General features: G+C 44.6%; 1 protein-coding gene across 1 annotated transcript in view; it reads right to left on the reverse strand.

Annotated features, from left to right (window-relative positions):
• LOC147901385 (protein NRT1/ PTR FAMILY 8.2-like) overlaps positions 1 to 17157 on the reverse strand; it is a 61071-nt gene that overhangs the window by 13591 nt on the left and 30323 nt on the right. The window contains exon 3 of the mRNA XM_087375857.1: positions 4514 to 4731. Coding sequence (XP_087231983.1) covers positions 4514 to 4731 — 218 coding nt within the window. The remainder of the gene's footprint in view (positions 1 to 4513; positions 4732 to 17157) is intronic.

A 17157-nucleotide genomic window follows, 5' to 3' on the forward strand; every position in this document is an offset into this window, starting at 1 on the left:
TATAGAGAGATGGTTTGAGGGACTGGGACTCCACATGGATAGACTAACTCCCTTCTAGTACAACATAGATGCTCCGTTTTCTCCCCTCCTATGACACGAGGTCAACTAAGTTATGCGTGAGGATCTATTACAGCTACACACATTTCGGACCTAGTTGGGACCGAGTGAACTCCCAGTGAAGCTTAGCTTCTACAGAGATCACTTCTTACATATCACAGTGGAGGGCTTCATTGACCCACCAAGATACATGCCGATTCACCTACCCCACTCGCTGAGGATCTCTCTTGGGCAGTTTCGGGTCTCTTCACACAGACCTTGTATCGAGAGCGGCATAGCAGAGCGACTACCTAGGGAGAGGCACATATGCACACTGTGTGACATGCACGAGGTTGAGACAGAGGAGCATCTCATCTTCAGATGTCCTGTTTACTATGAGATCCGAGGGCGTTTCTACTGCCTCTTCAGGGATAGCTATGGGATTTTGGCCCGTTTCCTCTCCTACCTAGACCAACAGTGTTTGGCAGGTTTCATTCATGAGGTACTTAGACAGCACAAGCGGAGCATGGAGACAGGAGCAGACTTCTTCCTCGGCTGTTCCCTCTCAGAGCTCTATCACGGAGTTCTTTCAGCCAGATCACATGGACCCCCATGAGGCGAGGCCTCGACATGGCCGTGACCCGGAGCCTGTGACCCGACAACTCAAGAAGAGGGTTGACACACAGACACACGTGGGGACATCCCCTCCTTGTTTGGAGTCGGAGCCCGACCGAAGGGGGTCACAGTAGCCCTAGTTAGACGTAGAGCTACGACTAGGAGACGTACCAGGACTACACCTTTGAGTGGCCGACAACACTCTATTGCCGACTTTATGCCTCCGCTGCCTCATCCATCCTGATGTCCTGCTGCTGCTGATGATGATGATGTTGATGATGATGCTGAGATTGATATATAGTCGACCATCGACATGACTATGCTGTACTTAGGACTTAGTACTGCCTTTCTGCATTTTTTGCATTTTGCATTGGTGCGGATGCTCGTTTAGTAGCTCCACTACCACAGCTCGTTGTATCAGGATTTTCACAGTCTCATAGACCCATGGGTCTTCCGAAGACTTTAATAAACTTTCTTTCTTTCTTTCTTTTATGAGCCCTTCCGGTTTAGCGAGTTCATAAATGAAGTCATATGAATAATGAATCTTGGCATACCAAGCCCGAGGTGCTGGCTTCAAACCGTACCAAGCCCAGGGTGCCTGCTTCAAACCATATCTTATTTTCAAACCCTTGGACTTCAAAACCAAGAGGCTGAGACTGAAAACAGTTACAGAGGCTTCAGAAACCATGCTTGCAATAAGTTCGCAGCTTCGAGGGGGCTATTGGGCAGATCGCCAGTAGGGAAGACTCCTCCTGGAACAATTCCACTTTCAAGGGCTGGAAATCCAAATCGCAGCAAGTAGGTCGCCCATGGTAGCTGGAATACAATTGGCAGCAAAAATCCTCTCTAGAAGCTCGCACGTGCAAAGGGAAAAGGGGATCTGGTGCTGGAATTAGCCATACAATAGTCTGGGAACTTGCAAGGGCAGTAGGAGAAATTTGCAGCAAGGAAGGAGAGCTGGGAGAAGAGGATAAAAAACAATGCACAACACTAGGGACTAGAAAGAAGGGCTCCCTCCCCCCCCGAAGGTCTGTATTACAATAGAAATAACTTTGTACAACTAGCTCCGAGAAGAGCCATGAAGCTAAGTACAACTCTTTTTTTAGATCTTGGAGCTTTGAGGCTCTTCTTTTATAGAGTTGGCCTAGCAAAAAGCTAGACCTGCTTTCTAAGGCTACTTTTTATGAAAATATTAGCTTTTCTACTTTTGCTCACTTTAGGGCAGCTTTAACGGCCTTTTTAAAAGAACCCAAGGGGCACTCATTAATGGTGCGAACCCAAGGGGCCCTCATTAATGGTGCCATCTTCCAGGAGCTCTTGGTGCTTTTCCCTTGTGGGACTGCTTTTTGGCACCAATTATGAGCCTTTTGCACTCTTCTAAGTCCTACACATTGATTAAACAAGCACCAACACTTTAACCATTAAAGGTTAGCCAAATGCATGCATTTCTAGTTCTTGGACTAATCCTAGTCCCTTGTGGGTGTCCCCACAGTTCTCTTTTACCAATGCAAAGCAAAAGTAAAATAAAGCTTATTCTAGTTAACCAAAATCAACATTCTTTGACCGGATTCAATCTAATAAAGGTTCTTTATTTCTTGGGAGAAGTACCAAATCGTGACATCCCATCGGCTTCTAACGAGTTTCCCTCAACTAAAAAGCTTCTTAATTTAACTATAAGCCTTGAGGGTATTCTATAAAGAACTCCTCATCTACCCACTTGGCATCAAGTACCGAATAGTTCTTAAAATTGATAAGGTATCTGCGCAGAACCTTGCCTCTGGGTCCTTTCGTTTCTGTGTGATAAACAATTTGTTCCGGTTTTGAGGATCTCCTCCATGTCTTCCACCTCTGGTGGCTCTTCTTGAATTTGTTGTGGGCTCTCATCCTTGATACTTCTTGAGAAGACTCACATGAAAAGCATTGTGAATCTTCCAAGTCTCGGGTAACTCTAGTCAATACAATGTAAAGATATAAGCCACAAAGTTGGCTTCGTGTTCTTACTTTATGATGAAATCAGGAGCTTCGGCTGTACTACAATTCCCCATAGTCTCATGTACCATTAGGAAAGCTTCGAGGTCTCCGCTATAAAGGCTCCTGAAAATGTGGTGGCTCAACCTCTTCTTCCTTCACATCCACTATCTTGTCTGAGGAGATAACTTAGTCAATCCGAATCCGTTACATGGAAGACCATGGATTGCTATATCTATGAACCCAATGTTGGAAAGGTCAACTCCCCGTCTGTAAGCCCCCATATGAGAGCGTGGGGGAGGGAGACCTAGGGCATGAGCCAAAAGAAAAGAGAGGGGGCTGCCACATGGGCAGCACCTCACGAGGTCAGGACAGCAAAAGGGGCTGCCACATGGGCAGCAAACAGGCTGCCATGTGGGCAGCACACAAAAGGCTGATAGAGGAACAGCATGGCAGGCCAAAAGGCACAGCTGTCAAAGCAGGATCCACGGGCCTGCAAGAGAGGCGCACACATGGCGGCAAGGGCAGACTAGAGGCGCCTGCATGGCCGGCTGTCTGGCAGGGCAGATAACGAAGAAGAGCAGGGCAGACCAGCAGATCAGGTCGGCCATATGGAGGCCTGGTGGGGCAGCAAAGGAGGCTGCTAGTAGGCAAGGACATGACTTATATAGGGTTGGGCCCTTGCCTTGGTTGGAGGGCCAAGGCCCTATAAGAGTGGGCCAAAGGGCCCAGGTTTGAGAGCCCTTCAAGGGCTGGACCAGCCAATGACTGGTCGGCCAGTCTAGTTGGCCAGAATCAGCAAGGCTGGTCGATTTTTGTCAGCAGCCCTTGGGGGCTATAAAAAGAGGGCCTGCAGGCCCTCATTCCACATTCTCTGGAGCAGCAAGCAGGAGCAGCAAAAGACCAGCACTTGGAGCCTATCCTAGAGGACCAAGAAGGCTGAGGAAGCTGCAGACCTAGCTCAAGGTGCTGCCTACCTAGGCTGATCTACAGGCAGTAAGGTCGAGAGAACCATTCTGGACGGAAAGTCTACAGACGCTCTAGGTGGAGCACATGGGCTCGAGTCTAGAGATAGCCGGTAGATAGGAGAAGGACCTTGTGGTAAGATTAGAGGACCACACGATTGGTGGGACTCTACTCTGGATCTCTCTCTTTTGTATTGTGTCCATAGCTTTGGACAGAAATATTTGGTGTCTTCTATATCAGGCTGGTTAATTGTCTATTGATGAGTCTGCACATCTATTCTATGCACATGAAGTTAAGAAGTATGTGATTCCACACCCCACACTGCACTGTGTGAGCTCCTGGGCTAGTCTATCAGTCTTCTGCTGTGCGTACCCTCTGTTGGTCGATTTCTAGCACCTGAAGAATTGTGGGTCATAGGTAGAGCTTCTACCACTCCACGTACATGTATCTTGTAGAGAATTTTCTTTAAAACTCAAAAGACTAATATGTCAAGATCATATCAACTATTGAGACCTATGATAACTCCTAGAGAGAAAACAAGAAAATATATCCATTACAAACTTTCCATACTAGTTGGCATTGGAAGCCTTTGAACAACTAGGCAAGAGATGGAAATATCTAAGACCAAATTCCAATTGATTGTGAGCATCTCTCAAGCAACATGTTTTCTCTCAATTTGGCATGCATCTCTTCATTGCTTTGCATAGTAGAGTTGTCATTCATGAATTTTCCCAAGCTAAACAAGGAGAACCAATACCAAATACAAAGGTGACTGGATTGTGAAGTGAGAGTCCAATCACAAAGGGTGACTGGACTCCAAAAGAGTTACTTGAACTATTCATATAGCTTTTTTCTCCCTTCTGTTACAAAATTTTAAGTCTAAACTTGAAAAAGAGAGTGCAACAAACACTAGACACAGAAAACTTACCAACACTTGTATCATGGCAAACAAAGAGATGGCCCAAAATCGACCCATGTAAGCATCAGCCATAAACCCACCAAGAAATGGTGTAAGATACAACGTGCCCACAAAATTTGAAACCATATTAGCAGCAGTTGGTTTGCTCAAGTTCATCTTTTTCACAAAGTAGGTCACTAGATTGCGTTGAAGCCCTAAAGATGCCATTCTCTCACATATCTCTGTACCTGAAACCAATCCAATATAAGTTCGCATCCAGACCAATCTTCCAGAACTAAATGACTAAAAAAACAACCACATATGTTTATACTATACTTTGAATGTTGCTTGGCACTCTTTTATAAATCTTGCTTTGGAACTTTAAAACCCTTTCCATTTATCCAATCTATCCAGACCAAAAAGAGATAAACAAACCTGTTCCAACCAAAAAATTGAAACATGTAATAATAGCAAAGCAACAATGAAATGGTGTCATGTGGCATCCATCCCTCCATTCATGGTAGGGGTATGCCACCTCATTTGCCCCCTTTAAAATCTATAACCACCTACCAATGCGACAATCATGGGTGTTTGCTTAGGATCTAAGGTCTAACTACTACCCTTTTTTTTAAATAATCCTAACCCCAAATCACCCCAAGGGTGATTAATAAAGTACATCTTTAGTTCATCACTCATTGTTCTAACACACGCTTGTTGAAGGCACCACAGTAGGAAACTACCCTTTATAAAAGAAATAACAACTTTCAATATGAATCCCAATTCCATATATTTTCTGTGTGCTTATTCAAGGTCTTTCAGTTCTCATTCATGCTTGGCCATTCTGCTGTATTTCATTGTTTTGCATCATATTGTTTGCGTGTTTGGATCCACACGTACGAAATGCAATCATATATAGCAACGCTCACGCTTTTGGAGGTATGATTGTCTTACATATGGGGCAGTCGTGGTAATGGTAATGTATAGGCCAAGTGGTAACAAGTTGTAGAGTTGTCGAATGCACATGTCACACAGGCAACCACTAACCACCTCACACACTCTAGGGCAACTAATCAATGTTAGTAACCTAAGCGTACATATGTGTTAGTGTATTGCGCTATGTAAATGCCGTATAGGAGCTTTTACCCTAACCCTTCAGAAACATCAAAGGGTGGCTTCACCTTCACACCTCCTAGCCTCCTCAAGTTTGCTGTGCATTGTGGATTCATTGTGTTTTGCAGCTAGTTGCTATATATTTTCATGTGTGTGCATCGTCTTAGGAGAGCTTGTAGCTAGCCATTGGCATTTTCAGTTTGCAGCATTCAGTCTGTGCATTTCAGATTTTACAAACTCTGTTTATGGGAGGGCACTGCAGTCTACAAAGCCCCCTCTGATTTCTTTCACGGTAATAGGTGACAGGCCTAGACCTGAGAAATCCCGACATTCCAGCAGTAGTTTAGCATGCAGCACACAACTGAGCAGCGGTATAAGATTCCATTCACAGGTCCCTCATAAACCTGTAAAGCATAGGCTCATGCACAAGATGGGGCTGAACCAGAGAAATCAGCAAGCCTGCAAACGGCATGAAGAGTGAAGACCTAATAAGGAATCTGAGCTGTGGAAGAAGATCTGGACAAGGTGACATTGATCAGAGAAAAGGAGATCCTGCAGTAAAGATCTGAAAGGGACAAAAGGTCCTACATAATTTGCATCGTCAACTTCAAGACCTGCAAAGAGTGTACGCTTAGGTGCATCCATTGGTCAAACAAAAAGCTAAACATTCAAAGTCATGGAGGAGGCACATTTCCAATGATTTATTCAATTAAAACAAGAAATTAATAACCTTAAACTGAAAGATTTGAGCCACTATAACATCCATGATTCAGTCACAGTTTAAAACTTCAAACAAAAGAGATAAGGAACACAGAAATCGCAAGGCTATGTGGGATAAGAACGAGGATCAACTCCTGCCGTACTCAGCATATTTATCTATTCCAGCCATGCTCTGTTAGAATTATAGATATAATTCAGCAGTGACCAATGTAATTTAATAAGCTAGTTAGGGGCACTTTTCCCTCCTTAAGAGGTTTTTTCCCCTAACCGCAGTTAGTTCACTAACTATGGTTAGTGACTACTAAGGTTTTGTCACTAGGACAAAAACTTATCTCTCACTCATGTGTTGTACTTTTTACACTCTTCTATTGCAACTCAGCTTTCAGCTTTCAACTCTCCAGCTCTCACTCTCTTGCTCTCTCTCACTCTCCATTCTCTCACATTTGGTATCAGAGCATTTGATCCAGCTCCCTACTTCTTCCCCGTTGAGCTCCAACTACAACCCACGCTTCGCTGCTGCACCTCGTCCGTACAGTCCGTACGACTGTACGGAATCCGTATTGTACGTGTCGTACCTTACCTGCCGTACCGTTCCGTACTTGCGTTGCAGATCTGCGTCGTACGTCGCGTCCGTACAGCTCGCCGTGGTCGTCCGTACATCGTGTCCGTACAGCTCGCCGTCAGAACTGTACGGTTCGTCGTACAGTTCCGTACCAGCCGTACAGCTCGCCGCCACCAACCGTACGGCTCGCTATCATCGTCCGTACCAGCACGTACGTGATCCGTACTGTCATCAGTACCTCCGTACAGTACTTCCGTACTGGTCCTGCTTCCGTACAGCGGGTAGTCCTTTGATTTTGTACAGGAGAAACTCGCAGGTGATCCTCGACAGGCACATTTTGCAGACAACCATTGTTTGGCTCAGTTTTTTGGGAGTACATTTGGGGCATTTTGTTTGTTGCAGACATTGCAATCATTTTGTAGTTTCGGAGCTACACTTGGAGCAAACATTGCAGATTTGGTCTGAAATTTGGGGCTTTCTGCTGAAATTGCAAAATTTGGGGCTTTCTGTACTTCTGCCCCTTTCTGGTTGCAATTTCAAGCTCGAAATTTGGGGCTTTCAGTTCTGCAGTAAATTTCTTGAAGAAATTTGGGCATTTTGTACGTGTCGTACCTTACCTGCCGTACCGTTCCGTACTTGCGTTGCAGATCTGCGTCGTACGTCGCGTCCGTACAGCTCGCCGTGTTCGTCCGTACATTGTGTCCGTACAGCTCGCCGTCAGAACTGTACGGTTCGTCGTACAGTTCCGTACCAGCCGTACAGCTCGCCGCCACCAGCCGTACGGCTCGCTATCATCGTCCGTACCAGCACGTACGTGATCCGTACTGTCATCAGTACCTCCGTACAGTACTTCCGTACTGGTCCTGCTTCCGTACAGCGGGTAGTCCTTTGATTTTGTACAGGAGAAACTCGCAGGTGATCCTCGACAGGCACATTTTGCAGACAGCCATTGTTTGGCTCAGTTTTTTGGGAGTACATTTGGGGCATTTTGTTTGTTGCAGACATTGCAGTCATTTTGTAGTTTCGGAGCTACACTTGGAGCAAACATTGCAGATTTGGTCTGAAATTTGGGGCTTTCTGCTGAAATTGCAAAATTTGGGGCTTTCTGTACTTCTGCCCCTTTCTGGTTGCAATTTCAAGCTCGAAATTTGGGGCTTTCAGTTCTGCAGTAAATTTCTTGAAGAAATTTGGGCATTTTGTAATTACACTGCAATCTCGCAGTGAAATTTGGGGCTTTTGCAGACAGAGCGCAATTCTTGCAACATTTGGGGCTTTTGATCTATTTGCACCTTTCCGGTTGCAATTTCAGGCCTATTTTGGGGCTTTTGTGTTGGGAGAGCAATTTCTGGAGTTTTCAGTTCATACTGCCTTTCTTGGAGTGTTTTGCAGTACTTTTGGCAGATTCTGGAGAGTTTTTGATGCTTGGACAGATTTCTGACAGTGCAAGTACAGAAATCTGAGATGCATTTACAGCCAGTGCTTGGCTGTGTTTTTTGGGAGTTGTGCATTTCATTCCCAGTAAGGGAATTCAGTTTTGTATCTGCTTAAATCTCTTTCTCAGATATGGCCCAGCAAAATCAGAATGACTTCCAGTTCGGTGGTCTTTCACAGGAAGACAAGTTGGATGGTACCAACTACTCCCTCTGGAGTTTTATGGTACGCAATATTCTGATTTCTCGCAATTTATGGGATTATGTGAATGGGGGTGAGATCCGACCAGCAAGTATGGCACCTAATACCCCTCCTCAGCAAGAAGGTGGAAGAGGTCGTGCACAGGGGGCAGCTGCAGAACAAGTTGGTGGTGCAGCTATAGCCACTACTCCAGATCAGAAGAGATGGGATTCACGAGATGCCTTAGCTTTGTCATGTATCTCTCTTTCAGTGAAAAGATTTATCATTCCGCATATCCGGTCGTGTAAGACCTCCAAGGCAGCGTTTAGAAAGCATGTATGCAGCCCGGAATGATGCAAGGGTATCCTTCTTGAAAAGAGAATTAAGTAATACACATATGGAAGAGGGTGACTCCATGTCAGTCCACCTCACAAAGCTACAGGATCTCAGAGAGCAATTGTTAAACATAGATGAAATTATTCCTGATTCAGAGATGATTACAACCACTCTGAATTCTCTTCCTGAGTCTTATCTCAGCTTTCATACCTCGCTGAACTTATCATTGAGGGGGGGTGCAAATCCTCTCACTTTTCATGAGTTGATAGGACTTCTGCTTCAGGAAGAGCAGACCAGGAAAAACTTGGCTTCACGTGTAGGTGAACAAGCCATGCTCTCAAAGTTTAAATCAAAAACAAAGGGACAGGCAAAGACATCAGTAAATCAGCCTTCCAGTGGGTCAGGACAGCCTTCACAAAAGGCTAAAAATGATGCAAGTAAGCCCAAAAAGAAGGGTTTTTGTCACTACTGCAAAAAGCCAGGTCATCACATTGCAGAATGCAGGAAAAGGCTTGCAAAAGAGAAGAAAAACAGCTCCGGTATGGCTGTTTCAGATTCAGCTCCTCATGCATCTGACAGTGGGGATGCTGCAGCCAACTTTGTTGGACAGGATTATGCCTTTTTATCTTGCATTTCAGATTCTAGGCTGGCTGTTCCAGACGCTCGGGATAGTACAGCCACTTACAGTGATGATACATATGCATTTTTGACTTGCAGTTATGACTCTTCTACGGATGCATCTGCTTTCAGTGTCAATGAAACACTGAACACTTGGTATTTTGACAACGGTGCATCCAAGCACGTCACCTCTAAGAAGTGTCTTTTTACTTCCTTGCATCCACCTCCCATTGGTAAGAAAGTCACCTGTGCCAACAACTCATCATATTCAGTACGTGGCACAGGAGATGTTGAGCTCACTGCCATTGATGGCTCAATTTTCAGACTTTCAGATGTCTTATATGTGCCTGGTATAACCAAAAATCTTCTTTCAGTGTGTCCACTCCTAACAGAGCTGGATTTCAGGTCATCTTTGAGGATGACAAATGTGATGTCCAAGACAGGGAAAATGACTATGTCTTAAGGTTATCTGGTACTCTGCTGCGTGGGCTTTTTCAGCTTGATCTATTTGACAAAAGAGCAGCCCATGCTCTTGCAGTCTCTACCCCTACAGCTGCCATGCAGAATGCAGAATTATGGCATGCCCGATATGGCCACATGCATTACAATAGCTTGATGACACTTCAAAAGTATTCCATGGTTGATGCATTGCCACCTCTTGAGATACCTCCTCCACATGCCTGTGAAGGATGCATTTTAGGCAAGATGCATAGATTCCCCTTCAAGAAGGATGGTTCAGTTAAAGCTGTCCGCAAATTATAGCTTATACACAGTGATGTCTGTGGTCCCATGAGGACTCCATCGTTGGGTGGTCATCTCTACTTCGTTACATTTATTGATGATTACTCCAATTTCACTTGGGTTTTTGGGCTGAAACGCAAATCAGAAGTGTTCACAGTGTTTAAACACTTTTCAGCCATGGTTGAAAATGAAACCGGACTCAAGATACAGACATTGCGCACAGATAGAGGTGGGGAATACTTGTCTACAGAATTTGATGCTTTTCTGAAAGGCAAAGGTATTGTGCATCAGCTCACAGTCAGGCTGACCCCTCAGCAAAATGGCAAAGCTAAGAGGAAAAATAGAACTCTCATGGAGATGGACATATGTATGCTGAAAAGCAAACACATGCCTCACAAATTCTGGCTTGAGGGTTTGATGTGTGCCAATTACATTTTGAATCGGGCTCCCACTAAAGCTTTAAAAACAAAAACTCCTTATGAGGTCTGGAATGATAGAAAGCCTTCAGTGGATCACTTCCGAGTCTTTGGATGCCTTGCTTATGCTCATGTGCCAGTTGAATTTAGGCACAAGTTGTCAGATAAAGCCATTAAGTGCATATTTGTTGGGTACAGTGCAGAAAGCAAGGGTTACCGTCTCTACAATCCTGCTACACGCAAGATCATAGTAAGTAGAGATGTGATATTTGCTGAAAATTCAGCTCACACTCAGGCTGAATTTCAAATGCCTTCTTCTTCAAAGGATGTCTTTGAGGGGTTGCTACCCATTGCCTTGGGTTCCCCTGCTGATTTTTCTGATGCAAATCAGAATTTACAGCCACCTCCAAATGCTTTAGTTCCGCCACAGGATGTCTTGCCCCCTCCACAGGCAGTGGAACAGGTGGTGCAGCAAGAAATTGCAGACATACATGCAGCAAAAACAGTCCCAAATTGGCTGTTACAGACTCTCAAGGAGAGTAAAATTGATGCTCCGTTACCTGGCAGGACTCGCAGTGCAGCAAGGCACATGGAAGGTGCTAATTCAGTGGAATCAGCATATGCAGGTACTCTTCTTGATGAGGAGGAGCCTGCCACATTCGAAGAGGCAAAGGACAATGTGCATTGGATGAATGCCATACACGATGGAGTTGCAGTCCATTGCAAAAAATCAGACTTGGGATGTTGTAGACTTGCCACCGGGTAAACATGCCATTGGCACACGATGGGTTTTCAAGGTCAAACGGAAGCCAGATGGCTCCATTGACAGATATAAGGCAAGGCTGGTTGCTAAAGGCTATGCTCAGAAAAAGGACATAGATTATGAGGAGACATTCGCTCCTACATCCCGGATGACCACCATCCGATCAGTTATTGCAATGGCTGCACATTTTGAGTGGAATGTTCATCAGTTGGACATAAAAACAGCCTTCTTAAATGGGAACTTGCTGGAAGAGGTGTATGTCAAACAACCTCCGGGCTTTGAAATTACAGCAAATGCACTTCAAGTATGCAAGCTCAACAAAGCTTTATATGGGCTGAAACAGGCCCCTCGTGCATGGTATGCCAAGATCCATGCCTTTTTGACCAGCAAGGGGCTGCACAATAGTCGTACTGAGAGCACCCTCTACATCAAGATGGATGGGGGGGAAATTTTAGTCATCCTTCTTTATGTCGATGACTTACTGCTCACAGGGTCCAATGAAGACAAAATTGCAGATTTCAAAGCTGATTTGCAGACCAACTTTGACATGTCAGATTTGGGGCTGCTTCACTTTTATTTGGGGATCCAGGGGGAAATTTTAGTCATCCTTCTTTATGTCGATGACTTACTACTCACAGGGTCCAATGAAGACAAAATTGCAGATTTCAAAGCTGATTTGCAGACCAACTTTGACATGTCAGATTTGGGGCTGCTTCACTTTTATTTGGGGATCCAGTTCTCTCATGAGAGACGTGGCACTGTTATGTCTCAGTCCAAGTATGTTCAGAAACTCTTGGACAAATTTAACATGCATGATTGTAAGCCCATAGCCACTCCCATGGAGCCGGGGCTGAAACTCACAATGCATGATGCAGGAGAATTAGTTGATGCCACACTTTACAGTCAAGTTGTTGGATGCCTCATATATCTCTGCAACACTAGACCTGATATTCAGTTTGCAGTATCTCAGGTGAGTAGGTACATGCACAGCCCAAAAACTATGCATTGGCAGGCAGTTAAGCGCATCTTCCGTTATTTGCAAGGCACGAAGTCTTTTGGCTTGCTATTTCCCAGGGGGGGTGACTTGCAGATGCATGCCTACAGTGATTCAGATTGGGCTGGTGATTATGACACTAGGCAGTCCACTAGTGGCAATTGTTTCTTTTTGGGTAAATCTTGCATTTCCTGGCTGAGCAAGAAACAATCTACAGTGGCTACCTCATCATGTGAAGCTGAGTACAGGGCAGCTTTCACAGCAACAGTTGAATGTGTCTGGCTGCGACGTCTATTTGCTGATCTTCATCTGTCTTTGGAGGGTCCTTCTCCAATTCTCCACTGATAGTCAGAGTGCCATTGCAGTGGCAAAGAATCCAGTGTTTCATGCTCGCACGAAGCACATTGAGGTTCACTATCACTACGTCAGAGAGAAGTTGCATGCAGGAGAGATCAGTATGATCTTTGTGTCCACACGACAACATTGCAGATATTTTCACCAAAGCACTACCACGTGAAAAGTTTGAGGCATTTCGCAGTGCCCTGAACTTATATCCGTTTGGTGATTGATCAGCCTTGTACATGACATTGGCACTGCAGGGGGGTGTTAGAATTATAGATATAATTCAGCAGTGACCAATGTAATTTAATAAGCTAGTTAGGGTCACTTTTCCCTCTTTAAGAGGTTTTTCCCCCTAACCGCAGTTAGTTCACTAACTATGGTTAGTGACAACTAAGGTTTTGTCACTAGGACAAAACCTTCTCTCTCACTCATTGTGTTGTACTTTTTACACTCTTCTATTGCAACTCAGCTTTCAGCTTTCAGCTCTCCAGCTCTCACTCTCTTGCTCTCTCTCACTCTCCATTCTCTCACATGCTCAGTTTCTAATACAATAGTATTCAGAACTTAGGATAGAACCAAAACAGATTATAGGACCCTAGAGAAATCTTGTCTACTATCACTCTTTTATACAATAGGATAAGATTACAATGAAATACAACAATAAAATTGTGCCAAAACTGTCCTGGGGAAGCTAAGGAGTAGGTGCCCCCAGATGATGCCAAAACTTATCCAAAAGACCAATCTTACATGAAGGCATGTCACAATCACTTCCCACATCAGTTCTGTCAGTATTTCAAATCTGCAATCAAGAATTAATAGCAAAACTGTTGGAAAGAAGCCTCTGGTGACTGTTGGTGTTGGGTACATCAGGCCAAACGGTGGTTGATGGCTGGTACCCCATTGGCCCATGCAATGCCATATGATTGACTGGAACGACGTAGGCTCGTGCAGGATTACGAGGCAATTGGCTGGTAACGGTGGCTACTCACTAGGTCAGGTGCATGGGCTGCACGTGTCCATGCATGGTGAGGTTGAGGCGGTGTCATGACCTCCAAGTCGCTTGCCTTCTACAAAACTGGTCGGCTACACTGAGATCTGTCCTTTTGTCCATTGCGAGCCTGTGACGGGTCGATGAGAGTCGGTTAGAGAGTCTGTGGTAGAGAGTCGGTTAGGAGTCTGTGGTAGAGAGTCGTGTCTTTGTAAACCTGCATCAATGCGGGATAGCATGAGCAGGTAGTCGCATGTCCTGGTCAGATCTTGGAATCAGAGTTCTCATGAATAAAGTTGGCCTTGAGTCACAATCTCTCTTTACGGTTTCAGCTACTGTGTGGTCGTGTTCAACTTACTGCATTTTATATTTTATGTGAAAGGTCGCTCTCTTCTTGCATACTCTTAGTTAGATAATGCATAATTTGGAACACCAATTCCGACAAGTGGTATCAGAGCAGCGCTGATCAAGATTCTGAGCGCAAGTCATGAGGTTAAGGATTTGTGTGGGCATAGTTTGTGTGCTTTAACCTATTGTCGATGTTTCTCTAGAGGTTTGTGAGGTTTGAGGTTCATCTGACTGCGGGATTTACTGAGTAGAAAGCTTTTGGTGATGTCCTGGTGATGCTTGAGGTCTTTGAACCTGTGTGCCTGATCTCAAAGCTGTAGCTTTTCAAGATCCTTGCTGAGGACTGAACGTCATCTTGCAAGGAAGCTAGTACTTTGGTCGAAGCAAAAGAGCATCCCTAGAGGTCATGGACATCCAGAAGAAGGATAAATCAGCCGAGGGCTCCATCACAAAGTTCAATGGGTGTAATTTTCCCTCGTGGCAACTAGCAATGCATCTATATTTCATGCAGGGGTGGTGTTGTTTTGCAGGGACAGAACAGAAGCCAAGAATCAAGAGGATGCAGACAAGGTTGCCTTGTGGGAAAGCAAGAACGAGAAAGCCATAGGTATGACGGATCATAATTTGGGAGATAGTTTTTTTCATTATCTCAATGTTACTAAAACAGCTGCAGACAATTGGGCGATCTTTTTGGAGTAAAAATGAAGCATTCCAAAGCTTCATTGAAGCAAGAATCGTGCGGGATATCCATGAGAGAAGGAGAGAGCCTTGGGCTATTTCTAAATCGATTTCAGTCTCTTCTCAAACAGTTGAGTGATCTCCGTTCAAAGGTGGATGACAATGATACGAAAGCTATCCTACTCGCAAGTTTGCCCCCCAGGTATGCAGCAACAATAAAGATACTTAGGCTAGATGATGATCTCGATTTTCTAGATGCCGTGTCAAGGTTGGTAAGTGAAGAACGGCTGGAAGAAAGCCTTCAACTAGTTGGTGAACCCACATATGGCGTGGAGGATTCTAAGAACAACAAAAAAGGATGTGAATATTGTGGAAAACCTGGCCACATAGAGAAACACTGTTGGAAAAAGCGATGTGATGAACAGTCTCAGGACAAAGCACATGTGATAGTGGAATCGAATTCTGGAGACAAGGTTGTGTTTGCTGCAACTGAAGAAGAGGATGAAGCCTGGGCATTCTGAGCTGTGGAGGGTGTCACTGTGATGCGGCTCCAGCGAGTGAAGATAACTGCAGATACATTGTCTTTTAGGCTCAAACATATTTTGTTTGGTGGTCCCTTCGTGTGCTAGCAAATTCTTTGTTTGGTGAGTTGTTCAGATCAAGAATCATGGATCGTAACGCAATACTGTCCAACCTCTTTGCAAGTGCCTTCAAATGTATGGGGTCTAACTAAAGGGCAAGGGGGGATGTGTTGCATCCTCACTCCCACTAAATGAACCCGCATTCAGTCTATAGCTCCACTTTTTGCTTTATAGAGTGACAATTCCACTTGTACTCTCCTCCTTTCTCTTTGTCGTACTTGGCAAGGGGTCAACCTCCAACTACCAAGGAGACTTGTTATCTGTCTCAATGCCACGTGGAGAAGCCATTGAAAGAGAGGAAGAAAGAGGCATAGAGCTCTGCAAAAAAATGCAGCAAAAGGGCGCAAAATGTGCTGCAAAAGAGTTAGGGGGAGAGAAAACTTGCTGCATAGGGGCTGGAGTTCCTGCAAAGACAAGTGGTATGGTTGATGCATGGCCCTCCACATGTCCCCACAAGCCGTCATGCGCCCTGTGACCCCTCATGGGCTGCCATGTGTCCCATGCCACATCAGACTTCCATATCAGCATGCCATGTCAGACTACCATGTCAACATGACACATCAGTATGTTGAAATTGTGGACTAAGGTTATCTTAACCACTCTTTATTCACATGACTAAAAATTCAGTTTGGAGATCAATACTGCTCCGATTACCTCTGTTTTCATCCTTAGGCTTCTAGCAAAGGACTAGTCTAGGCTTACCAGGGAACGGCGTTCCGACATCCTGAACGTCTGGAACCTTTCCAAAAAGCAGGCCGGAACCGGAACGGCCCCGAAACGTCCCCCCCCAAAAAAAGGCTCTTTGAAAGTTTCAAATGGGTACTTTAGAGCTTATATAGATAGTTTAAAGCTGTAAAATGTTAGTTTCTTTCATTTTCTAACATAGTTTTATGTCATATGATGACGCGTTGTGTATGACGTGGCATTCAGGTTCCGGTTCCCCCTTCCCGAAACATTCCAGTTACTTGGTAACTATGAGTCTAGGCCCTAGGCGCTTGTGACAAGTGACAAAGGGAAATCAGCCCCATATACAATAATGTGGCCATAGAGGCCTTATATACAAGAAAGGAAGTTGAACCCATTGAGCATCCCTCAAGACTTTTGTGTGCTTAGTGGGCTCTAGCATGGCTATGGGGTAGGGTGTGGGACTCCTAAACCCAGTGCCTTCGGTGGTTGACGTGTCACCCCTCTTGAGGCTACAACATGGATATGATCCTTTGTGACAACCAAGTTGCATTGCGCCAAAAGCTACTGGTGTTTCAAGCTCAAATTGAACACATTGGGGTTCAGTACTATTCATCCCAGTATACTAATAGCTCGCACAAGAGGTGGGGGGCTCGGACCCCTGTTTCGTCTATTTTAAGTCTTTCTAGTACACCTGGATGACAGAGGTTCTGGACTTTCTCAAAACCTGAATGCATATGGATGATGAGATACATCATCATTTGCTGTTGGAGCTTTGTTGCTCTTTTGTAATATGATTTTGTCTTGCACAGATGTTGTTGTCCTCCTATATAAAAGATATCTCTGTTGTGTCCAAACATAAATAGATTTGTAGTTTTGAATCACTGCATGTCTTATAAATTTCATGAATGACTTTGTAGAACATCTACGTGCACTCTTCAAACCTTGCTGCTTTCATGAACATACAAATGTTTCCAAACATGAGCAGATGCACTGATTTACCTTTTTGTGTGATATATCAAGCTTTGCATAAGACAAGTGTCTTCATCTCACATGATCTGAATCTATGGGTTCTTTCAATGATCTTCAAGGTCTAATGAAGAGTTTGTGCTGTCAATTCTT

Source organism: Dipteris shenzhenensis, chromosome 6 (genome assembly GCF_047967505.1).
Source record: "Dipteris shenzhenensis isolate YYH24624 ecotype China chromosome 6, Dip_SZ_1.0, whole genome shotgun sequence".
NCBI classification, from domain to species: Eukaryota; Viridiplantae; Streptophyta; class Polypodiopsida; order Gleicheniales; family Dipteridaceae; genus Dipteris; species Dipteris shenzhenensis.